This window comes from Pelobates fuscus, chromosome 11 (assembly GCF_036172605.1).
Source record: "Pelobates fuscus isolate aPelFus1 chromosome 11, aPelFus1.pri, whole genome shotgun sequence".
Taxonomy (NCBI): Eukaryota; Metazoa; Chordata; class Amphibia; order Anura; family Pelobatidae; genus Pelobates; species Pelobates fuscus.
The window spans coordinates 104,335,394-104,360,756 of NC_086327.1; the positions used below are offsets into that span (position 1 = coordinate 104,335,394).

General features: G+C 40.0%; 2 protein-coding genes across 3 annotated transcripts; one reads left to right on the forward strand and one right to left on the reverse strand.

The window, feature by feature from the left end:
• Positions 1–755: 755 nt before the first annotated feature.
• On the reverse strand, positions 756–12,139 carry LOC134577207 (zinc finger protein 34-like). 2 transcript variants are annotated; one of them, XM_063435880.1, is made up of 7 exons: positions 12,070–12,139; positions 10,628–10,738; positions 9,094–9,220; positions 7,582–7,689; positions 4,801–4,917; positions 3,166–3,279; positions 756–2,762 (listed from the first exon to the last, which is right to left on the reverse strand). In XM_063435880.1, the coding sequence occupies exons 2-7, from the start codon at positions 10,649–10,651 to the stop codon at positions 2,029–2,031; spliced, it is 1,224 nt and encodes a 407-aa protein (XP_063291950.1). In that variant the 5' UTR covers positions 10,652–10,738; positions 12,070–12,139; the 3' UTR covers positions 756–2,028. The 2 variants fall into 2 exon arrangements, with proteins under 2 accessions (XP_063291950.1, XP_063291949.1); XM_063435879.1 differs by lacking the exon at positions 12,070–12,139 and adding an exon at positions 11,525–11,583.
• LOC134577205 (zinc finger protein 501-like) lies at positions 11,761–25,189 on the forward strand. The gene is made up of 8 exons (XM_063435876.1): positions 11,761–11,899; positions 13,260–13,342; positions 14,382–14,508; positions 17,965–18,072; positions 21,350–21,442; positions 21,813–21,935; positions 23,550–23,651; positions 23,924–25,189. Exons 1-8 carry the CDS (start codon positions 11,869–11,871, stop codon positions 24,769–24,771), a joined length of 1,515 nt encoding a protein of 504 aa, XP_063291946.1. The 5' UTR covers positions 11,761–11,868; the 3' UTR covers positions 24,772–25,189.
• The last annotated feature ends 174 nt before the right edge of the window (positions 25,190–25,363 follow it).

A 25,363-nucleotide genomic window follows, 5' to 3' on the forward strand; every position in this document is an offset into this window, starting at 1 on the left:
GCATGCCACCCAATAAAGCCTGAGGACTAGGCTCGTGTTGCAACCTGATGCCATGCAATTGCAACGGCAAACTGCCAGGAAGAAATTGGATGCATCTTTCTTGTGGCTGCACACCTGGTGGGTGGATGATCCAGTTATTTTAGGGAAGTACAGCTCTGGCACACAAACTTTCACTGCTTGTGCCAATATCCTTAATTTTCCTAGACATGTTTGTTACTGAAAAGGAAGTGTTTTTATTTGATAGTGGTTTTCAAAGGCCATCCTAATTACATAGCAGCAAAAAAAACCAAAAGAAACCCAGTTCTGATTTACCGTTACGTGATACACTTTTACAAGTACATACAACCAGGGGTAGCTGAAATACATTTTAAAAAGAGACACCCAACCATACAAAAAAAGTTATATGGCAAATGGATTTTTATGCTTTCCACTTAATACATTTACAGCAGCGTTGGCAAAAAGATATAACCCCACTTGTTGTAAAGCTAAAACTTCCATTATGCATTGCCAGACTTAAAGGGACAGGGCAACAGGGCCGATCCTGGGCGGGTGCATGGGGTGCACCGCGTCCAGGTGCCAAGAGGTGGGGAGCGCCGCACGGAGCAGGTCGATGGCCTGCCACAGGAAGCCCAGAAGGTGGCCACCAAAGGGCATCCCCGGAGCGGCGCCTATTTAGCAAGGCAGAGTAGGCACCTGCTAATCCCAGAGGGCAGGTGCCTACTCTGCAGCTATATATCAAGCCGGGGGGGGGGGGGACAAAGGTAGGTGGCGGAGAAGGAGCACTATCAGAGCTGATGCTCTTCCTGCTCCTCTCTGCTCCCTCGCACGCCCTCTGTGGTGATGCCAGGAGCTGGAATATGACATAATTCCGGCCCCACATCACTAAACAGTGCGAGGGAGGAGAGAGGCACAGGAAGAGCATGAAAGCCACTGGACCCTGGGGAGAGGACCCAGAAGATTCCTAAAAGTAGGAGCAACAAGCAATAAAATAAATGTGTGCGCAAGACTGTGTGTGTATGTGTATCAGTGTTGTGTGTCAGCGAGTGCATCTGTCAGTGAGTGTGTGTGTGTGTCAGTAAATGTATCGGTCAGTGAGTAGGTGTCTGTGTGTGACTGATACAGTGTCCATATGACAGTGTGAATGTGTGTGTAATGTATTGTGTGTGAATGTCTAGGTATGCATGGGGCAGTGTGTGTGTGTAATTATGTATGTTGTGATTTAAAACGGTGAGTGCTGGACTTCTTTGTTTTGTGTACCACTGTGTGTCTGTCAGCATTTGTTTCTGTCAGTGAGTGTTTCAAATCAGTGTGTGTGTCTCTCAGTGAAAGTGTGTGACTGTCATTGAGTGTGTGTCTAGATGAAGAGGTGGAGTTGTTGCAAAGGGGAAGGGTTAAAAAGATGACCACCTGGGGACGCTAAACAAAATTCTGCACCCAGGCGCCTGTGACCCTAGGATCAGCCCTGGTAGGTAATATAACCATTTTATCCAATTGAATTTGTTATAGTGTCTGCCGTTCAATGGCACTTTCTGCTCTTCAACGTTACACTATTTTTGAGCAGGGTTACAGTAAACAAGAGTCCCTGACCGCCCACAACTTGGCCCCTACTGTAGGTACGGTTAAGGTAAATATTACACACTTCCTTCTAACCATACCAATTCATATCAGCAGTGGGCACTGTGATAGCTGACCGCTTTCAACCTGATATTCTGAGCCAGTTAGTTTCCCATTGCTGCTTAGGCTAATGCTTCCTCGCTATCCCAAGCAACACAGTTAGGATGGGCTGCTGAAGCATCTCGTCTAGTATTAATACAGGTTTAACATTAAGCAGAAGGTCAGCAGACAAGGGCAGGTCAGAGGAAGAAGCTTTAGACTTGAATACAAGTAAGATTTTACTATATTTAGGGAGGTAAGGGGGGCATGTTTGTGTTCCTGACCCTATAATTCTCCTTTAAAACTGGCAAAGCATTTTGTGATGTAGATTTTAGATCTACAACTGCAGGAGTCTACCTTTTAACCATCACACATTTATAGCATTTCTCCCTGTTTATGCAACCGTTTATGTATCAGAAGACTTGAATTTTGACTAAAACATTTATCACAGTAAGTGCATTTGTAAGGCTTTTCTCCTGTGTGGATCCTCATATGAGATGCAAGACTTGACGTTTGGCTAAAGCATTTATCGCACTCATTGCACTTGTATGGCCTCTCTCCTGTGTGACTTCTCATGTGTCGCACATAGTATGACTTGTCACTGAAACGTTTGTCGCATTCTGCACATTGAAATGGCCTTTCCCCTGTGTGTATTCTCATGTGGGCAATGACGCTGGAGTTTTGACTAAAACTTTTCAGACAGATTGAGCAAGAGTATGGCTTTTCTCCAGTATGAGTTCTTAAATGACGTAAAAGGTAGGATTTATCATTAAAACTTTTGTCACAGTGGTTACATGCGTAGGGTTTCTCCCCTGTATGGATTCTCATGTGACGAACAAGCAATGAATTACCACCAAAACTCTTTCCACATACAGAACAGATATATAGCCTCTCCTTTCCACTGGCTTTCTTCTCAGCAGTAAAAGCAGGAGATTTACTAGCCATGCCGACAACTCTTAAAACTTCACTTTCATTGTCTTTTGGAACCGATTTTGTTTCTATTTTATCGAAGATGTCTTCCCACAGAAAAAGATTTTCTTTGGCTTTTTGTACTTCCATCTCATCAATATCCGGTTCCTCAAGATCATTCCCTGATGTTTGGTCTTCAGCTAAAAAATAAATACATTGAAATCCATGAATCTCAAAATATGTACTGACTTGTGTCTGAAATATGTTTAGAATATTAAAAGTATCTCTCTTTACCAAAAACATGTTATAGGGTTTTTTTTTGTCACTTTTAAAAATATTGTAAACAAACTTTACTGAGAGTAGATCATAAACTCGTCTGTTTACAAATACGTGCTTGTTAGTCCACCAATTGTACAGAGGTGCGGAATTTGTTGGCGCTTTATAAATAATAAATCATCTGAGCTAGCAATTCAAGCTAATCTTGTAAATGTGTATTATTTTCTATCCTATGCATTTATGTTGTATATTATATAATAACGAAATCTAAAGCACAGGAGTGATATAGGATGGCAGATTACAATTTTTAAAAGGAAATAAACTTACTTGACTTGCTCAAAGTAGCAGTCTCCTTGTTTATATTGACCAAGTGACTTTTGGAACACGGGCCTTCATCTTTAGGGAATAGTGATGTGCAGTCAGGCTGCTGTAAACTCTCACCTGCAGGCAGAAAATGTGTTTTTATATTATGCAGAAAGAGTTTAAAAATATAGTTTTCAGCAGTTAAGAGTACATAATTTATTCTGCAGCAGAATGTTTGACAAAATATATGGATGGCGAGGTCTGCTAGAAACTTTGTGCAAAAAATAAAAATAAATAATCTGCAAAATTATACATTAAATTATATACCTGAATGTTGTTTCCTGCACAGTGGACGGTGCCAACATCTGTTTCCTCCAAGAACTAGGAGCACGTGCATTTGTAACCTGTCTGTCGGATGTGTCAACACAGCTAATTGTAGCATGTTGATTTTTTTTTAAAATTTTAAGTGCATTGGAAAATAATTTGCTTCTATAAAATAAGAGAATGTTTATTTTAAAATTTAGTTCTCTAAGAATTAAAAAAAAATGGTTATTTAAAGGGACACTATAGTCACCTAGACCACTTCAGCTCAATGAAGTGGTCTGGGTGCCAGGTGCCCCAGGTTTTAACCCTTCACATGTAAGCATAGCAGTTTCAGAGAAACTGCTATGTTTACATGGCAGGGTTAATACAACCTCTAGTGGCTGTCTTCCTGACAGCCACTAGAGGCGCTTCTGCGACGCTGGATGCGAAATTCGCATCCAGCGTGCAGAACGTCCATAGGAAAGCATTGAGAAATGCTTTCCTATGGACTGTTAGAATGCGCACGCGGCTCTTGCCGTGCATGCGCAATCCGCTCCACTCGGCTGCGGACGTGACGGGGGAGGAGAGGTCACCAGCGCCGAGGGAGCCTGGCGCTGGGTTAAGGTAAGCTGCTGAAGGGGTTTTAACCATGAGGGTGAGGGTACCCCAAGGATGACCTAGTGTCAGGAAAACGGGTTTGTTTTCCTGACACTATAGTGATCCTTTAATATATGTTTACAAGCTCAAACATTTGAATCTCTAGCATAAATTAGAATGTTCATCAAGGATATATATTTTTTTTCCCCAAAAGAACACTATAGTGTTAGGAACACAAACATGTATTCCTAATGCTATGGTGTCCCTGTTCTCCCTGCCAGCATACAAAGGGCTACAAAAACCTTTTTTAGACAGCTTTTCCTCAGCTAACTTCGTATTAGCAGAGATCTGAAGTTTCACTGGGACTCTTGATAGGCCAGAGCCTGTTTGGCTCTAGCAGCCTTGAGTGCTGTGCAAAGACACCTCGACTGCCATGCATGGCACACGTGCTATAGGTTGCCTACCCCTGAGAAACCGCCACTAGAGTTGGAATTGGCCCAGTTTCTCTGAAACTGCAATGTGTTTCTTCACAGGGCTAAAATGACAAGGGCACAACAACACGACCACATCATTGAGATGTCCCTTTAAGAAGTTTAAATTCACTAATATTCTCAAAGAAAACAAGAACGAGTAATAAAATGTATTTATAATATAAATTCATCCCCTTTCCGCTCCATCTAAAGTATGGGTTTATTCTACGTAATAAATAAAAAAAAAAGTGTTTCTTATTTTTAGTGCAACATCACCAATTTTACCTACATGTTCCAGTACTCATACAACTGTCATCTCCTTCTTCTAAATCAAGCTGGCCACTTAAATACATTCTCGCTTGCTGCTTGACCCTCAGTAAAATATCAGGGTTACGTGAAGGAAATCCTGAAGATAAAAAAGATTTTACAGTTACTACAAATTGTTCAAAAACACACACAAAATTATTCTACCTTGAGTGAACTTTATAAAGATCAACATTTCCAAAATAATGCAACAAGGATAATGGTCATGTGTGCCAAATGCCATATGGTTCATCAACTACATACCAGGCAATACATGATTGTATGTACAAATAAAAGGATTTTACTACTGTAATGAAATGGCTAAGACTCTAAAATTTGTCAACCACTTAAAGGACCACTCTAGGCACCCAGACCACTTCAGCTTAATGAAGTGGTCTGGGTGCCTGGTCCAGCTAGGGTTAACCCCTTTTTTTTTTATAAACATAGCAGTTTCAGAGAAACTGCTATGTTTACACTGAGGGTTAATCCAGCCTCTAGAGCCTCTAGTGGCTGTCTCATTGACAGCCGCTAGAGGCGCTTGCGTGCTTCTCATTGTGAAAATCACAGTGAGAAGACGCCAACGTCCATAGGAAAGCATTGTAAATGCTTTCCTATGAACTGGCTGAATGCGCGCGTGGCTCCTGCCGCGCATGCGCATTCAGCCGATGACGTCGCTAGGAAGGAGGAGAGGAGAAGGAAAGCTCCCGCCCGGCGCTGGAGAAAGGTAAGACTTCTTCTCTCCAGAGCCCGGCGGGAAGGGGACCCTGAGGGTGGGGGCACTCTCAGGGCACTATAGTGCCAGGAAAACGAGTATGTTTTCCTGGCACTATAGTGGTCCTTTAATAGAAAGATTCCAGGTACGAAGACACTAATAAAAAAAAATAACTATCCAACTGTAGTGATCTAGTAAAGTACATTAAAAAGGGAACTGTCATTTCTCTGGAAGTTGCACTATTGACTGAAATCATCAAAAATCACGTCTAACTTTTGTTAACCTTTTCCATGTGATGCTCCATGTATAGTTAAGATTTAGCAAAGGACATAACATTTCACAGACAGCACACACAATGTAAATAAGGCAAAGAGACAGAATTTATAATGGTGATTCACAGGAAAATGTTCAATGACAGATGTAAATATGGCATTGTGGCACTCTCTATTTTATTTTTCAGATTTCACAAACGTATATTTGCTAAATATATGAGATATGTAAACATAAAACTAAGATTCCTGGGACGTGACAGTTCCCCTCTAAATGAAAAACATTAAAGAGTTACATATGATACAAATGGAACTATTCTATTTTAAAACGCAAAAATGTTTTTGGACAAGCTTTTAAAATGATTTAATATTTTTGGATACATTTTTTAAAATTATTATTTTATATTTGGAAAAATATCTAAATATTTAGATTTACATATGGTACACGTTAATGGCGCATGATTCATGGTTGCACTATAGAATATTGCTATCAAATGTGATTTGTGTAGTGCATACATTCATTTGTTACCGGATAGGGGCGGTATATCCAATTTGAGCAGGAGAAGAGTTAATTTGATTGTGTAGGAATGTGATCGATATCAGAAGGTTTACAACATTAATTCCTCTTATGAAGCTGTGACTCCAACCAGTGCTCCTCTGCCAAATGTTAATTGTTACACATAAGTTGCCGCTAAGTCTAACTTCAATGTAAGAGAGCTAACTGGATCAACTACCATTTGTCTGCATCCCCACAAATATAGAGAAGCGAGCGAGCACCGATTAGTGAGCTCTCTGCTCCCTTGCGCACCCCGCAGAGTGATGCCATCATATTCCGGCTCCCGGCATCACTCTGCGACGCGCGAGGGAGCTGAGCAGAGCGCTCAGGGGAAAGTGCTCCCTCGTCAGCACCGCCCGCCCAACCGGATTTTTAGTTAGCCGCAAGGCTTTTTTTGTCGCCCCCTGGAAAATGCCACCCAAGGCAAATGCCTTGTTTGCCTTGCGGCTAATACGTCCCTGGCACACCCTACAAAAAGAGTATAAATATGGCTAGCGCAACTTAAGCCATTTGAAAGGAATTGTAAAGTCTGCGGTATTGTATGATAAGTAGGAAGTGTGATAACTATTGAATTGAAAAATTGCAACAAGTTCATAAATGCAAGAATTATTTTTGTCGCAAGCACAAAAGAGAAAATAGAATAACACGTTATATTTAGATTGGTGTTGGTCTGACACACAAGAGTAGTGCACTTGTTGTTTATATGGGTACACCTTCCCTCAGCCTATACCACCTCTGGAACAACTTGGAAACCGGAGATAAATAATGAAACTATAAATCTAATGATGTGAAAATGTCTAGTGTGCTCACTATGGCCCAAGATTTAATTCTGTGTAAGTAACAATCTTTCCTTGACGGAGCCACCACCTTAGACAGAAAATACTATTTACCAACTAAGGGGAGTTGATTTATAACGGTTGTTGCTGTAAATAGTTTGTCATTGTTCTTCATATATGCTGTGACTTTGTTTTTTTGTTTTTTGCTCATAATAATATTAATTTAATAAGATCTGCCTTTGTCTAGTAAATACTCACATGACCTGATTAGACCAATTTATTAATAATTTGAAATGGCACAGATATTGTGCTAAATCATATTTTTTTTTTTATTTATTAGTCTAATTTGCTAGGGGGGCCAAGGCATCATAGTAGAACTATAATCATTTGTTTCTGGAAGTATAATAAGTTCAAGATATGTTATTTGGCAATGTAGCTAGTAGTATGTGCTTACCACTTGCAAAATTACTGCTTTTTCTTTTGGGAATATCTGAATTACTGGGTTTCAAAGAATCAATATTTTGAATCCTTACTAAGACATCAGGGTTGCTGATTGCATAACCTAAATGTAAAAAAAAAAAAAAAAAAAATTAAAGTTATATAACAAAATGGAAAATGAACACTACACTTTAGCTTAGTATTACTACTATACTAAATTGTATGTTTAGTTTAATTTATTATAAGCAGACAGAAATGGTAACATTTACACATGCAACTATAATTTGTTCATGTACAGTTGTAAATAAGTACAGAAATGTTGTAAGGGCCAGGTGGGTGCTTAAAATGAGAGATGTTTTTAAAGATATAGTACATTGTTGAAAACATTTTAAAGGAACAGAAGTGACTTTGAAAGAGAACAATGTTTAAAGTGACACAAGAATCAATTTTTTTTTATTATTTTAACCGGTATACCTGGAAACGTATCATAGCGTACCAGAGTTTTATGAATAAATCATCACTGGTAAAATATCTGTGTTCAAAATCAGTGATTCTTCTTAGAATTCTGCCATTGTATTGGAAATAGGCACAATATTGAACTCATGATTTATAAGGTCCAGATTATCCATTATAGGTTACGGAGAGATGCATCCATGGCTGCAGTCGCCGTATGCTTCAGTGCATGCAAGCACTGTACATTTGCTACCTCAACTTAAACTTCGGTACACTGCATCACTGCTTTCCTCATCATATAATGTTAAAGATTGGTGATATAATGCAGTACAGTAATGTGTATCAATGTCAACAGAAATTATTCATATAAAGGAACAGGATGAACATCTGTGTAAATAGGACTTTCCACCTAAAATTCTATATAAAAGATTAAACATATCCAATATTATTTTTTAAAATGTATTAAGAATGTAGACTAATAAATGTTTAAACTTGTCCTAAACACTCAGAAAGTGTATTGTTAATGCAATATGTCTACTGAGATATTAACATGTTAATGAGACCTTAAAAGGACACTCCATACACTTGAGCTTGCTGAAGCACTTTAAGTGTAGAGGGTGTGTCTTTTTTATTTTATTTTACAAAAAGCGAAGATTTCAATAGAATCTGGCACTTTTATAAATGAACTTTGTTACACTCCCGGTCTGTCAGTCAGATAACTGGTCCTGTCACTTCCTGGTTTGTTTAGCCCTGTTGATGTAAACTCAAGATGTAGTGATGGCTCATAGCACCTGCATTGCACAGAGTTCACATTGAGCCGCATTGGGAAGTCAGTGACTGGTCTGGGATCGGTTAGATGGGGAAGGATTGCAAGGGCTTCAAACAGATTTTGTAAGCTGTTTGAAATATATATATATGTATGTTAGATATAACACTTTTAAAGCAATATATTATTGCTCTGACTATAGAAGTATTACCATTGTACATGTTAAAGGTCTAGCAAACCATTTGGCTTGTGAATGAAACAACACACACTATTGTTATCACTGTACATTTAAACACACATTGGTATTACCCATGGCGGTCAAAACGCCATGGATTTCTTGTATGGCATTCCTGTATAATTCTTTCTGCCATTCTTCTAGACATTTCCAGTCTTCTTCAGAGAAATAAACAGCAACATCGTTGAATGTCACAAATGTCTGAAATAGGAATGATTAAAGGATTAACTTTTGTATGAAAATAAAACTACTTCCTAAATACATTTTCTTAAAGGGACACTATAGTCACCAAAAGAACTACAGGTTAATGAAGTTGTTCTGGTGTATATAGTATGTCCCTGCAGGCTTTTTAATGTAAACACTACCTTCTACATTGCTGCCTATGAACACCTCTAGTGACACTCATTTAAACCAGTAGAGGTGCTTCCTGGGAGACCTGACATTTACCGTCTCCACGCTCCCCATGGGGATGCAGTGATTCAATGCATTTCTATAAGGAGATGCTGATTGTGCAGCATTTTGCCGCGCATGCACAATAGCCTCCCAATGCTTTCATATGACAAAACATTGGATTGGCTGAGATCACCAAGTTTGATGATCTCAGCCACAGAGGGGGTGGGCCCAGCTGTGACAAGACCTGCATAGCAATGGAAGAAAGGTGAACAAACTCACATTTTACTCTTCTGACAAGGGGTCCAGTGACCTAAATATCGCTATTAGAGCTATAGTGTCAGGAATACGTTTCCTGACACTATAGTGTTCCTTTAACTACTTAGATTATTATCCACCCCTAGAATAGTAAAATAAAGCAGATTTACTTATCTTATATGCCCTGGCATTCCGGTCTCGCTGAGGCAGATGATCTCAACAACTCTGATGCTTCCCCATAGGGAGGCATTGGGTCTCTTGAACAAATATGCAGCAATTACTGCTCTGCTAAATCTCCTCAAAGAGATGCATACCTCTCAACTGTCCTTATTTTGAGCCCAAATACCACTTTCCCCACTTCCTCTCTTTTTTTTATCCTAATATAATTTATTTCAAGGACTTCAATATTGTTGGAGGGTCTGAATGTGTAATAGAGCTTCACAGCAATAATATTCACAGTAATGAGTCTTTATGGAACTTCCCATATGGTGATAGTGCTGCTTTAACTGTGGCTAATGGTAATTCTGTAAATATTGACTCAGAGTGCCCACTTAAGGCGGTCATGAATAACCTTTTCACTAAAGTGTGACTAAGCATCATAGAAATTATAATTCCCCCAAAAACCCGTCAATTTCAAGTTTGGCCATCAATGCTTATGCTTTCTATTTCCCACTGCAAAATTGACTCTGCGTAGACGGAACTTAGCATTGCAGCAGCATAACTGATCATTCTAAGAGGCTGTATCATAAATTGCTGCATTTCTGCATTACTCTCAGCACTAAGGAGGCATTTAAATGTTCCATGAACCATTACCTCTGCAATAATATAAAATTGTGATGGTGCTTACTGTTTAATTCCAGGGGTGACGTTTGGCTAGTAGATCACTTACAGAAGGCTCTAGCAATCTTTCATACAAAGCAGTAAATGTTTGCACATATCAAACCATATACTGTATGATACCTGCATGGAAATGCTCTCAGACATGATTCTCTAGCGTGATTCTCCAAACAGAAAATCTGCCAAATTCCGCCGGTGCTATAAATTGTGAAAAATGTATTTTGTCTGCAGAACCTAAACAAAAATAAAATGAAAAACAATTCACTTAACATTTTTTACTTTGTTTCACTTATTGTCAAGGCAGGCTCTAGGTGAAGGGGTATCAGATAACAGCCCAGGGCAAAGGCTTCTAGGGGGCACCCTGCTGCCTAACCTGCTTGGACAACAAAGGAATGCTTTCCATATATTTACAGGAGTTTGATCTGAAACACAGAACAGTTTGAGGTTTGTCTGTATATTTTATTAATTCTGAGCTAAATAGGGCTAAACTCCACCCTGCTCTCTCTTTATTAATAATGGGTAGCTATGCCCTCAATTACTCTCACTTAACCTGTTTTTAGAGAAAGTTAACCCTTTTAATGCCATTTTTAGCACAGTTATTATTACAAACACATTAGTGCTAGAAACATAAAGTCACTTTTCAGAATCTCCCCCATTTGTATGTTGGGTAAATATTGTGTGGCTGCACTCCGAATCAAACACACTAAAATTAGCCAGACAATCCTAATAATAAAAAACACATTAAAATAAGAAATGACCTAGTTACACATCTCAATATTAACTACTGACATATGTCTATAACTGCCTTCATTTTGCAGGGGGGGGCTAGAATACAAAATATTCAAATTGTTATTTAAGGTTATAACACCCCAACCCCATTCTCTGGTGAAAACAGAATAAGGTCATGGTTTTACCTGCCCAATCACTCTACCAGTCTCTCCTAAAACTCTAAGTGACCGACTTCTCCCCCCCCCCTCATGCATATAAGAAAATCTCAGTACAAACCACACAGCTGCTCACCCAGAATCCTCTGCAACATTAGCACACTGTATCAGTAGAACACAGCATGGCTTCCTGTGCGCATGCGTAAAACAATGTTGCCTGTTGCTGAGTGTGAAATAAAAAAACAAAAAAAAGAAAAACCACTGAGAACTGTTGTAGACTAACAGACGTTCAATAAAGCTGCGGGTGTTTGAACGAGCCGCGCGCGGTGTCGGTATTTGTAGTTTCTTGACTACATGACTATTTTTTTTTTTTTTTTTTTGCTGTAACCCAGTGCCCGCAATGCCCATTTGAAGCCTGTACGTTCTTCCCCATCACAAGGGATCTACTAGCGGCGCTGTCCATCATTCCCTGATCGCTTCATGTTCAGGACAGGAGAGCTGGAGTCTGGGGGTGAGTTGTCCCTTAATGATATTTGTCTAAACCAAGACTATATTAGGTTAAAGCAATCTGAATCCCCCCCCCCCCCCCCCCCCCCCAACCACCCTTCTATCAACATAAGTCATGGGGACCCAGAAAAGGTAGAACCCCATATTTTCATCCCTGCAACAAGGCATGCATACCCTCAGGCTGAGAGTGATGGGGGTGGCTGCTCAGTGACAGCTGGAGGGTTGCCAGTGGTGCCCAGTCCTGCTTTAATGGTTGCCTGATTTAAATACCCCTGGTGCCCTTGGCTGGCTGCTCTGTTGAAGGAGAAAGGCAGACTAAGCTTGGCATGTGGGACTGTATGTCAAGGCTGACCTATGACCAATGTCAAGGCAGCCAGTGCAAGAACAAGATTGTTGAGTGATCCTGACATCAGATATACAAGTATTATTATTATAAAGCAATTTCTTCTCCTCTCAAGATCACACTCAGCGCCTGTGATTTTAACCCCTTAAGGACAGATGATGGATATATTCCGTCATGATTCCCTTTTATTCCAGAAGTTGTGTCCTTAAGGGGTTAAGATGGGGATGCTGCATCTAGCTTGTTTTTCCAAGACAGTAATATCCAATATTATTATTATTATTATCGCCATTTATATAGCACCAACAGATTCCGTAGCGCCTAATATTTAAAGTACTATGTAGACATCAACTGCTAGTAAATAGGAATCCATCAGGGTATAAATGTCATGTATTGCAGGACAGCACTTTCATCTGCTGCCAATCAACATGATTGTCACGTTTATCTTCTTTATATATAGCTATACTCTTTATGTCATTTATACCGTACCGTTCAGTATTCTTATTATTTTTATTTTTTTTATATTCTGTTTAAAAAGAATACTCCAGCCATCATAGCCACTACATCAAACTGTAGGGAATATGGTGTCTGACACCCTCCCAAGGTAAGTAGTCAAATGATTTGCAGACAGTTTGACAACTTACCTGAGGTCCACCAGATGATGATCACAGCCTCTTCTTAAGCCCTGAAGCTCCTGCTAGGAGCTTCCATTAGCTCCACTGAGCTAAGCCCTACCGTTTAGGAAATGTTTCTTGACTAAGCACATCAATGAACGGAGCTTTCGGCAACAGAAGAGGCGGAAACTGGGAACGGGCAAACCCCAGGTAAGTTGTTACACTGTTTGCAAACAATTTGACTACTTACCTTGGGAAGGCATTGGCCCACTCCTGGCACACACATATGTGTATCATTTACATTTTCTGATCACTGACCGCAGCTTCAGTTCCAGATTAATTTTCATGAACACTGGACTTCTACCTGTATCTTGTATACTATTTTAATATATTTCTTGTTCTTCTTTAAGGTGAAATCAGCCACAACCATCATCCATTTAGAAATAAAATGGTGCCTACGTTGGATGGTAGCAATATGACTAAATATAAAAAGGTATACTGCCGGTGAAAGTTTAAGCCTTATGTCCTTCTATCTCAGCGTGCTCTCTACAACATGTGATATTAAAATCGTGTTCAAGAGAAAAACAGCAAACAGATTAAAGATGAAACAGGAAACCCACTCCAAAGTAATTCCCATACCAGTGCCTCCCTGTGTGTAGTTTGATAGGAGGGCTATTGGTATATGGCTTATTGGAACCTCAAGCTTCCTTGCCTACTTTCAAAAAATCTGGGCAACAAAATAGAAATAAAATATACATATACCTTGCTGATCCCTACCTTAATAAATGTAGTAATCGGGTATTTACGATTCCATAGCAATAATTATAATCATAAAGAATTAAGTAACAGGTTGCTATAGAGATACATAGTGATATTTTAGGGCCTAGCAATAATTTTGTAATAGGGCTTTTGCACCTCTTATCATAATAAATTGTGTCGTATTGTTTCTATATTGTGTAGTTAGAATATGCCGGGTTCTAGGGCCTTCAGGCACTTTTTAAACACAGATTCTTTCCTTAGTCCCTATAGGTATTTTTTTAAGAGAAAAAAAAACCCCACATTTATTTTGTGATCTCTGGATGTATTTGTATTGTGTGTTAGAGTACGATAGAATAGGTCTCCTGTTTTAGCTTGCAGTTTTATTGTTTGCTGTCCTCTTTGCTTAGTGAAAATGATATAGCAATCGCACACATGGATTGATTCGAGGCTGTCACTGGTCGCGGTTTATTGTTGCTGCAATGCAGAGAAGTGTACTTTTTTTTCTTCTTTTTTTCATTTCTTCAAAGTCAGTACACAAGAGATCTCTGCAAAATATCCTCGCTCCAATATAATAAGACTGCCTTTACCTCTCTGTAAAGTCAATAAATATAAATCACAGATCTTTAAGGAGCTGCAGATACAAAAAGATAATAGCATGATTGCCGTTAATACATTTGAGGTGGAATAAATCCTTAAACTTAATTGACACAATTTTATAGCAACATATGAAACGAAATCTGTCTTCCTACAGATGCTTTTATTTCTCATTTCAGACCGCTGTTATATTTAATGAAGTTGCTGTATACTTCTCTGAAGAAGAATGGAGCAATTTGGAGACGTGGCAAAAGGAACTTTACGGCAACGTAATGAGAGAGATTCATTCAACGTTAATCTCACTAGGTATTGGACTTGATGTCTATAGACTGTTAACTTAATAAAGTAAATTTATAGAGACATGGGTTAATAGACCGGGCTTTGTGCAGCTCTTGGCAGAGCCGTGGGCTGCACAAGCTTGGGTTGTGGCCCAATTCCTTCTGCTGGGAGGACAGAGACAGCTCAGTCCAAGTTATTATTGTAGACAAAATTAAAAGGAACGCTATGGTTACCAAAACCATTTCACATCAGTGAAGTTGCCTAGAATTTCCCAGCGCTCTTCTCAGCCTATCACAGCTGCTTGATCAAATGCATCTGCAAGTAACTGAGGAGAGAAAGACAGACTGGCACCCGAGGGACTCCATTTAAGTTTTAAGCCATTTGAAAATGGTTTAACACTTGAAGGTAAGAAAGCACCAAGAGACCACTGACATAAAGTAGTTTTGGTTCTTGGAATTTTCATTTAACACAGGCATCCTGGAAATATTATTCATAGTTGCCAACAGTCCAGTTTTTGCCGGGACAGTCCCGGCACATTGGAGTCTGTCCTGGGTAATTCACTCTACCGTGACAGTCCCGGCAAGAAGGACTTGTGGACAGTAGGAGTCCTGCTGCAAGGTACAGAGAAGCCCTGTTTACTGCATAGAGCAGCATGCTGTCTATAGGACAGATAGCAGCCATATATTTGTATTTGGAGACATTGCCGTCCTCTGTACAGCCCTAGCCACCCATGGGAAAGCAAAGAGCTATTTGCAATACTCAGCCAATCACAGGCTCCCTTACATAGTCTGCATAGTATTAACACTTACACAACGACTGCTGCAGAGAGTACCACCTGTTCTGCTGTGAGAAAGCATGCTGCCCTGGAAGTGACTAACCTGCCATAGGAACTTCTAGGTAGGTACCTTAGCCCCTGCCCATAATCCCTCTGCCTTTTACCTTCTCTCCCTCATTCTGAGCTGTATATTAGTGCACTGCTAAATCTATTACCCACATTTTAAGTCCATGATTTAGGTACCCTTACCCACTGCCCATTTTATATTCCCAGTTGACCAATTTGTTACGTTGGTATCCAAATACCCCATTCCTCTGTGTGACTCTCTGCTCACACTCTACAACGGCTTTTTGTTGGTCAGAATTAATCCGTACATTCTATCAGCCAGAGAGGGATAAGGAGGGATTAAGGAATGTAAAAACACATTACAGACTGCCTTGTATTGCACAGGTGTTTGGTGTAACTGTACTTACTTTTATTGTGGCATTTTACTCTGCCAGGGACATTATTTCTTACTTTCCACTACATTTTTAGAAAGCTGCTTTCCTAAATATTCCATCAGATTCTTCCGTAGCCACTTGCAATCAGGGCATTGAAAGTTTTTCTTTTAAATTTGTTTTTTATCACACTTTATGTAATAATAATAGTATTTCTGCTTCATTGCAGATATTTCAGACGCTATCTGATATTGCATGGAACATTTTTACCTCACTATTATTTTTGTAAATTGTCAATCAAAAATATGGAAGGTTAAGTTTGGGTTTTTTAAATAAGCCATTTTTAGATATCACTGAACAATAATTTACACCAAAAAACACTTTTTATTCTACATTTATGTGAATATATTGAGTGTACAGTGCACCATAGTTTGCCATTTTGCTGGCGGGGAGAGGTGGGGCACTTTTTAATTAGTTTTTTTAGGCTGCTTTGTGCTTCTAGTGTCTTACAAATATTTTAATAGATAATGGAAATGTAAACCGTCCTCTCTGTAATGTCTCCAGTTGAGAGGTGTACTTAGGGTGCCTGGGAATCCTTTGTTTTCGACAAAGACCAGAGGCACTTCACCAGAGGGCTCCTAACACTATTATCGCTATAGTAAGCTACATAGTAGCCAACTGTCCTGAATTTGCTGGGACAGATCCAGGAATTTGGCTAGAAATATGTGTTTCCTTTATTTATCTGTGTGTGTTATTGTGTGTGTCAGTATGTCACTGTATGTATCTGTATGTGTCTCTGTGTGTGTTATTGTGTGTGTCACTGTATGTATCTGTGTGTCACTGTGTGTATCTGTGTGTGTTTGTCGCGGCGTGCGTGTGTATCCATTTGTGCATGTATGTTTGTGTGTCTGTTTACATCTGTGTGAGTAGTTGCCACCCTGGACAATTTTTAAAAATGTTTGCAGCTATGTTTCCATGCTGCTTAACTTACAGGTCCAGGCGCCATCTTACCTGAAGGGGTTTAAACAATTAATTAATGGTTTAACCAAAATGTTGATAAGCCAGGACCTAAACACTCTGACCTTGCATGTCTTAAAAATGTCCGAGGCTTTAATAAGAATACTTCAGACCCGGCGCCATTATGATGAAGTTGTTATGGTGCCCATAGTGTTCCTTTAATGCATTCTCTTTATAATGTACTACAACTAGATAATTTTATTTCATAGTTTCCTTTTGAAGGATAAGAAGCAGTAGTGGGACTTCACAAAAAAATTTATTGAGAAGATTGCTAGTGAATTAAATATCTATATTTTTGAATGTGGCTGTAAACACACAGTTTGTGTTAGTAGAGATTGTAAATTATAGGTATTGACACACACATACTAAATCTATACTCCTTTACACATACATATAGATACTTTCATGCACACAATATAAATCCCCCCTTCCAGCTCCTATAGCATGGCACTGGTCTTGGTAGTTGCTTGTGCTTTAAAGGGTTTCTCCAAACCTTTTTCATGGTTAATAAAATAATGCCCTATTGACATTATTCTATGGGCCCGACCTAGAAAACCACTCAAAGAGCGTTTTAAACTAAAGTTTAACTCACCTTAATCCAGCACTGGGTGACGCTTCCTTGACGTCACCGGAGTGGCACCATGGCCCATTTCACAGTATCAGTGAACATGCACGCTCTCTGAGCCGGCAGGGGAGGGTGAGTGGGATGGAGGGAGGGAGGGAGGGAAAGGAGGAGGTGGCAAGTAATTAAAAATAAATAAATAAATAAGGGTAATGGGAGGAGGGAGGGCTTCATCCAGGGTGGGAGAGAGGAGAGAGAAGAGCTTCTCCTGAGCATGCAAGGGAAAAGTGGTTACATCTGTTGCAGTGGGCTCTGACCACAGACATAGTTTATGCACAGAATTGACATTAGGTAGCCCGGAACAGAGTTTTGGGCTGCCTAAGTCATGTGTGCTAGGGGTGCAAATTGCCCTAACTCTGCACATCCAGGTTCCTACCTCCATGACCACTTAAAAAAAAGCAGAAGTGGTTATGGTGGTTGAAGTAACCCTTTAATCAATTGCCAGATGTTCTGACACATGAATGCAGATCCTTTAGCACTAAATCTGGTTACAGAGCATGGAGAAAACACTACTCACAAACCAGGCTTCATCCTCAAACACAGCAAATAATGTCCCAACAGCTCTGATACAATCCAACCCACCAGTATAGCATGTTTTATGTTAATATTGTTTTGTAAATCCTTTTTCATAGGCTATAGTATTGCTTATCCTGATATTCTGTGCAGAGTGAGAAAAGATCAAGATCCTTATATCAGCAACAAAGAAGAAGTGAGAAAAAGTGCCTGCTTTCCTTCTGCTAGTAAGCAAACCCCTAATCTTTAATTATATTTGTTGAGGTTCTTCTTAGTTGAGTCTGATGCAGAGCCTTCAGTTTGATCATCATTGACAGTATGAGTAGGAGTTTGAGTCATATATGTCCTTCCCCGTAACAGTGTGTTCTGTTTTATAAAATGGAAATGGAAAATAAATTAATTGCTTCCTCATTTAAAAAGCAACTTTGGGGTTTATTATTATCCCATAGAAAAGCATTGGATTGGCTGAGATTGTCAATTCTGATATCAGCCAAAAGGTGGGCTGGGTTGGAGCCAAACACAGCCCTGGCCAATCAGCATCTCCTCATAGAAATACATTGAATCAATGCATCTCTATGAGGAACGTTCAGTGTCTCCATGCAGGGGGTGGACCGTGGAGACACTGAATGTCAGTGCTGCTGTCAGTGAGACATACATGAGCACCTGGTAACCTAAGCAGAGTTGAATTAGGGGATAATATTATGTAACAAGGAAATATGCAACAGTTCAGTTTCAAGGCTATCTGTGATATGTTTCCTCATGTACAGCCTGTTTTTAGCAATTATATGTATAGCCTACCTGCAACGGTCAGCACGTGTAGTGTGAGGAACAAGAAGGCTAAACATTAGTGTGGCAGATAAAACGCTTACAAAACCCTGTGGGTTGGCTGCCAAAAAAGGTAAATCTCCAGCTGCTGCCAAACTACAACTCCCATTTTGCTATGACAGCCATAATGCTGCCAGAGCACCATGAGACTTGTAGTTCTGCAACAGCTTTTGGGCAGCCCTACTGTGTATTGGATTTATTCACTAAACCATGAATTGTAATGAAATGAAAACCAAACTGCACATATAAGACTAAAGTAGCCAAGCTGTGATTATTTCCAGTTCTGATATTTGTATCTGTATTTTGCAGTTTGATCTGCAGTATGCTGCTTTGAATTTTGTTTATTTAGCAGTATTGTGAAATGTCAGGACCTTCCAGGACCACAGTAAACTTCAGGGGTTAAAATATGGTGCACTGGGGCGGGGCCGGGACCTGAAGCTGAGCGGACGCCATAACTGCGGGCTCCCACCTTGACATTCACAATCTGCAAATATCCTGGAAAATACCCGACATCCGAACCTCAGCACACTGGAACTGTGATCAGGTTCACACACCGACCCGGCAGATGCCTTTCAGGTACACTCCGAAGTCTGGAAGCACAAAACGCAGGCCTAAGGCCTACCACGCGCCGAGCATCCACGACCTCGAGCAGCTACTCGGCGGCACCTACACAGAAGGTGATTCCGACCCTGAAAACGACTACTACCCATACCTACAGGAGGCTCCCGAACCTATGGGGAAACGCACACAGAAAACCCACACGGGTTACTCCACGGCACAAGACATTGGCACCTTGTTACAGCGGCAGGCGCAGCCCAAGATTACCGCCACTGCCCAGACGCCGTCCCACTCACCGGCCCACTCCTCAACCCAAGCAGACCCGGCACTCACAATGCTGGTAACAAACGCAACACCGGGAGACACTAATTTTGCCACCAAGCAAGATCTCCAAAACTGGGTAAAGGACCTACAAAAAACGCTGTGAAAACGCCTGAAAACTGACATGCACAATGTCACAAAGCGCGTCCAAACGACAGAAAAAGACATCTCGGATCTCCAAACCGGTATGGCAAACATGCAAAACGCCGTGCAACAACTACAAGTCTCGCAGCAAAACGCTGCAACTGTATACCCAGGAAGACCGGGCCAGGCGAAATCACATAAAAGTCCGGGGCAGACTCCCGGTAACTTCCAGGACACCTAATACACCCACTAGGGATGTCATACTACGATGTGCCTCCACCAGCGATAAAACCCAAATCCTGGCTGCAACCAGAGGTAAAACCCCCCTTACGTTTGAAACGGCCCAGTTGTCGTTCTACCAGGACTTAACCCGGGCCACGCTACAATGGCGCAGGACACTGTCGCAACTCACAAGTCACCTACGCACCCTCGGAGTGTCATATCGATGGGGACCACAAAGATCCTTGCTAGTCCCCCACAACGATATCACCCACAAGATAACATCGGATGGAGAGGCACCCGTGCTTCTGGCGAAACTCGGACTACCAGACCTACCTGCCACCTTACCACGAGAGTCCCAGCATGGGATGGGAGACCCAGCCACCAGCATGCTCACAACCCTGACAACAGCAGACGGCACGACCACAGAGGCCAAGCTACCGGGCCGAAGTTGCTAACATACAAAGACAGTGCACTTGCAAACCTTTCAGCACACTGTTTTAGCCATCGACATGGACCTTGGGACTTATTGTTTTGAGTTATTTTTCTGTTTAAATGTTATGCCTGAAATTGCTGTTTTGACAGATACAGGGAGGGAAATACAGCCACCGCAGCTCCAGGCCCGCAGACTGAGCCGACACACCGACACTCTCCCCCCCCGCCCCCGCCGCCCCCTGGTTAGGGGTAACACACCAACAAAGACCACCCCTCACCACAACGGGTCTCACTACCTACTTAAGGTAAAACACCCTGCGCTACACACACAACTAGAGATAATCTTTTGCCCTACTTGCTCTCACACTAACGCTACATGACCATAACTAGATATGTAGGGAATACACGAATCCAAACGTAACCACCTGAGACCGCCACACCCTGACTACTAATTTTGTTGACCAAAAATAGTGCAGACCCTCGACTCCTAAGCTACCTAACATGCACTTCAATAGTTGACCTTCATGCTCTGGTGACGCATCAGCATAATAGGCAACGATAGATGGTCTGACTAGCTAGTCTATGTTTAATGGCATGAATATGCTGCACTGGAACCGAGGCGTCTCACCTAAGCCTGTATAGTTTATGTTAACCGTTGTAAGTCTTCAAAGCTACTCAATATATCTAACCTACTGCAGCTACCTGCTCTTTTGAATTTACTGTAATAGACATCTCTACCTAGCCTGCTTCCTTTTATAAAATTGTGCTGTTAATGACTGCCATGCAAATGTCAATTCCCTGTTGTTTCCATGGCTTGTATCAGCTGTCGTGGCGATACACGCACGTATGTAACCGTAAGCACTATAAAAATAAAGAATAAAAAAAAAAAAAAATATGGTGCACTTTTAAATCTTACCTCACAGATGGATTAGTTATGTCCCACATGCTAATGTTTTAGATTATGCTAAAATAACCTGCAACTTCTCAGCCACGTTTTGCTAAATCATTTACATTAATAGGGGAAATAAATGACTATCTGTATCTCCCCATGATTGTCACCAGGCACTTCAACTCCTTATCCAGACATCTTATTAAGGATCAAGCAGGATGAAAATGCTACTGGAGCCAGTCCCAAAAGTGATTACTCTTCTGCAGGTAAATTGTGTGTGTTTCCAGCTACTATGTTACATTCTAATCCAGGAATAGCTAATCTGTGGCACTGTCATGCTTTACTATGACTGGGTGATTATCATGGACATTGGCCTATGTTCAGATGCCTGGGCATTATGGGAAATGTAGCTCTGGACATTAGTTTCACTATTTGGAACCCAGAACCACTGCTATGACCATCAAGACATTTTTAGAATAGGAAGGGGGAAAAAAATTAACAATGTAGATTAAACAATTCCTTATAGTTAATTATAATTTTAATGTTTATATTGCAATTATTGGTTTTATTGTTTTGTTTTGTTTTTTCTCCTTGCCTTATTTTTTTTTGCACGTTTGATTCCATTCGTCATTGTAGTAGAAAACTCTATGGAACCCTCTTTCTCGTTTAATGAAGAAATGAAGCACAGTGTTGATCAATCAAATCTAAAGTGTAACAAAGGGACCAGCACCCCAAGCACGACCCCCAGTACGAACTTCAGTAAGCAACATCAAGTTTTCATTATTAGAATTCTCATGCAGTTGTGTTGTTTCTTTCAATTTTTTTCTTTCAATTTTTTTTGTTAACATCATGACTTATTTAGCGGGAGGAAATCATACAGGAGCTACATATTTTTCAAGAGGGATAAATGAAAGCAGGCGATAAATCAAATGAGATCAAATCTAACTGTGGTGACATTCTGTCATCAAACTAACATGGTGACCAGGGGTCATGTGATCAAGTTCATGTAGATCTTTCTTACAGGGGGATAAGCTTTACCCTTTGATATGTTAAGTAGGTAATTCAATACCTTTACAAGTCAGGAGAGAGATAGCCACTCCTCTATATCTTCATTTCTCTCTGTTCCTTTTTGGCTGTTCTACTGAGCAGATGTGCAGACACCATGTGCTATCTTGGTGAACCATGTTACACTCTATTGCTTCCTTTTCTTCCTTGGTGGATGTGATGTTGGACTTGCAGCAGTGAGCCATTACTAGATGTGAAGGCCTAACCGTGGGTGAGATCAAACGTGTGGGGAAAGGGATTACTATATAGATAGATAGATTTAAAAGGGTTGTTGCTCCGTGGGTCTGGGCTGTGTGTTATACATTTATAGTATTGTGTGTTGCCTTCTAAATAAATACCTTTTAATGTAGACGAACCTTGTGTAATATTTATATTAATTTGGTGATTACACCACATAACCATTTCCACGATAAGACACAATTGTTAGACTAAATATGTATAACATACAATTCTGGTTAGTTGAGATATGCTATCTGTTAACAGTAGATATCAACTATGGTAATAAAATTACAAATTTGCATTGTGTGAAGGAATGGACATCAGAAGCAAAATATTTACAAAAAATTAAAGGAACACTGTTGGCACTATAGCTGCTTCATCTAATTGAAGTCCCCTGGCACCTTCCTTGCATGCAAAGTCAAACCGTTTTAAGGCTATATTGACTTCTTGGCATCCGATTCCCACCCTGTCGAACTAAGGTGGAAGCAATAGCCTGAGCTGCAATGGGCGGCTGTGATTAACTAAGAGTGTCAGGAGACCGTTTTCAGCCAATCACAGTGCCCATTCACGTATCCATCAGTATAGCTAAAAGGAAGTGTATAATCTCTTCCTTAGCCACGCCTCTAGTGGGGGCAGGGATATGGGAAGCCAGGAACCCTCATTCAGGGTTAAACTGGAGGGAGAGCATCTGCAGATTCCTAGGCACTATAACAAATTCAGTGAGATGAAATGAGTGTAGTGCGTATTGCACATGCACGGAAAAACACAACACTGCGCCATCAGCATATCCTCATAGTGATGCATTGAACCAATGCATCTAAATGGAGAGAGTTTAGTATGTCCATGCAGAGTGTTGAATGCTGAATATAAGTCATAACCCACAAAATCCCTCTAGTGCCTGTCTGAGTAACAGCCACATTACTAGGCAGCAATGTAAACACTACCTTTTCTCTAAAAAGGCAGTGTTTACATAGCTGAGCCTGCAGGGACACGATATAGACACCAAAACCATTACATTAATTACAGTTATCTCTTCCTTTAAATATCTGGATTTTTGTTTTCATTTTGACAACCATTAAATGTTTGCAGGTAGTGAGCTGGTTTTTAATCCAAAGTTTTCACTCTGGATAAAACAAGAGGATGACGAGTCTGAATTTGATGAAAACAACCAACCTGAGGTTTCACTGGAAGGTAAAAAATAAAGTTAAATGTAATTTAAATCTTTTACTTTTTACCCCCAATTTTTGTTTCATATAAACACAGCTACGGATGATCGAAGGTTAGAATACAGATAAATATGTTTTATCACAGAGAATCTAAGCATAGTATTTGTATTTTTTATACAATTTTTACTTATTTCTGTATATCATGTCTTGCATTGGAAAATAAGTGTAGACACTGTTTAATGGCAGGTTAACATATTTTAAAATAGTCACAATTTCTCACTTCTTCCCCTCCTATAGTTGATCATTTGAGGAATCGAAATATGGAGGTGCCTTACATTGCAGATAAATCACCTATCCCAAAAGATTTCTGTGGACATTTTTCAAACAAAGAAAATTCTAACAAAAAGCAGCAGGTACATGCACAGACCAAAAACGTTTCGGCAAACAAACCTGGAAATTCTGGAAAAGTAGAAGAAAGTCTACTGTCCATTGTACTTAAAAGAGCAAACACTGGAAGTCTCTGCATGCCAAGTTATAAATATTTAAATGATTGTAAGAAAATAGACTACACCGGAAAAGAGGCCTGCCTTGATTCTAAACTGCCGAGCTGTCAGGCATCACAAACTAAAGTTAATCTGAGCTATTTCTGTAAGACTCCATCTGACCAGAAAGCTGTGCATGGCATTAAACCACATCGATGTAGTATATGTGAAAAATATTTTAAAACTATTGGTATTCTCAATGTTCACATGAAGACACACTCTGGCATTAGACCATATCGATGTAATGATTGCGGCAAGAGCTTTCGAGACAACTGGAATTTAAAAGTTCACCAGAAAATTCATACTGGGGAGACCCCATACAAATGTTCGATATGTGACAAGAGCTTCATTCAGTATGCAACTTATATGAAACACCAGCGTATTCATACCGGGGAAAAACCGTACACATGCTGTTACTGCGACAAACGTTTTACAAACAGTTCAAACCTGGTTCGCCATCACAGGACGCATACTGGTGAAAAACCATATGTGTGCTTGGAATGCGGTAAAAGCTTCAGCTACAACACAAGTCTTATTCAACACAAAAAAATCCATTCAATAGAATGTTTAGAAAATGTAAGCAAAAATTCGGGAAAAAAATGAATTTGATAGGGGTTGTGGTTATGTGCTAAAATTGATTTATGGAAAATAATTTCTCGGGATCTATGTTGCACAATTAGAGGAACCAGTGAAGTACTGCTCCTAAATTGTAACTGTTGGCACACCTGTTATGTAATGATGTATCTCATCTGGGAGCCTAAAAAAAAGTGTAGCCGGCTCCATAAAATGAAGTTTTTTTTTTTATAATGAAAATAGATTGAAAACAAGAACCTTTTTCTTAGAGATTCTTTAAGGACCATAACTACTTAAGCTTACTACATAGGTAATGCATCAAGAAACTCTGTGCTCCTGTTTGCCTTGAACAAAATTTAAAGCTTGAACGAATTTATTGGAGCTATGACTTATCACCTCTCCTTTTCCCACTGTAAGATGTGAATAAATTAATTTTGGTTTCTGAGTATTTTTATAACTTTTTATAAAATATGCAAGGGGTTATATAATATTTATATATTTATTTTTTATATATAGTCCTGTATATTTATTTATATTCTTTTTTTTTTTGCATTCTTCATTTATGTCATTCCACATAGACATAATATATAGGGAACCACGATGATACAAGTACTCTGAAAGA

Excerpts from the sequence above, each read along its gene's own strand:
- LOC134577207 (XM_063435880.1), bottom strand. The coding sequence starts at position 10,651 with ATGTCTGAGAGCATTTCCATGCAG. Across the intron at positions 7,690-9,093 it reads TGGCGTTTTGACCGCCATGG|GTTATGCAATCAGCAACCCT; the intron begins GTAATACCAATG and ends TTTTACATTTAG. Across the intron at positions 2,763-3,165 it reads TGCTACTTTGAGCAAGTCAA|CTGAAGACCAAACATCAGGG; the intron begins GTAAGTTTATTT and ends TTTATTTTTTAG.
- LOC134577205 (XM_063435876.1), top strand. The coding sequence starts at position 11,869 with ATGTTCAGGACAGGAGAGCTGGAGTCTGGGG. Across the intron at positions 21,443-21,812 it reads AAGTGATTACTCTTCTGCAG|TAGAAAACTCTATGGAACCC; the intron begins GTAAATTGTGTG and ends TCGTCATTGTAG. Across the intron at positions 23,652-23,923 it reads ACCTGAGGTTTCACTGGAAG|TTGATCATTTGAGGAATCGA; the intron begins GTAAAAAATAAA and ends CCCCTCCTATAG.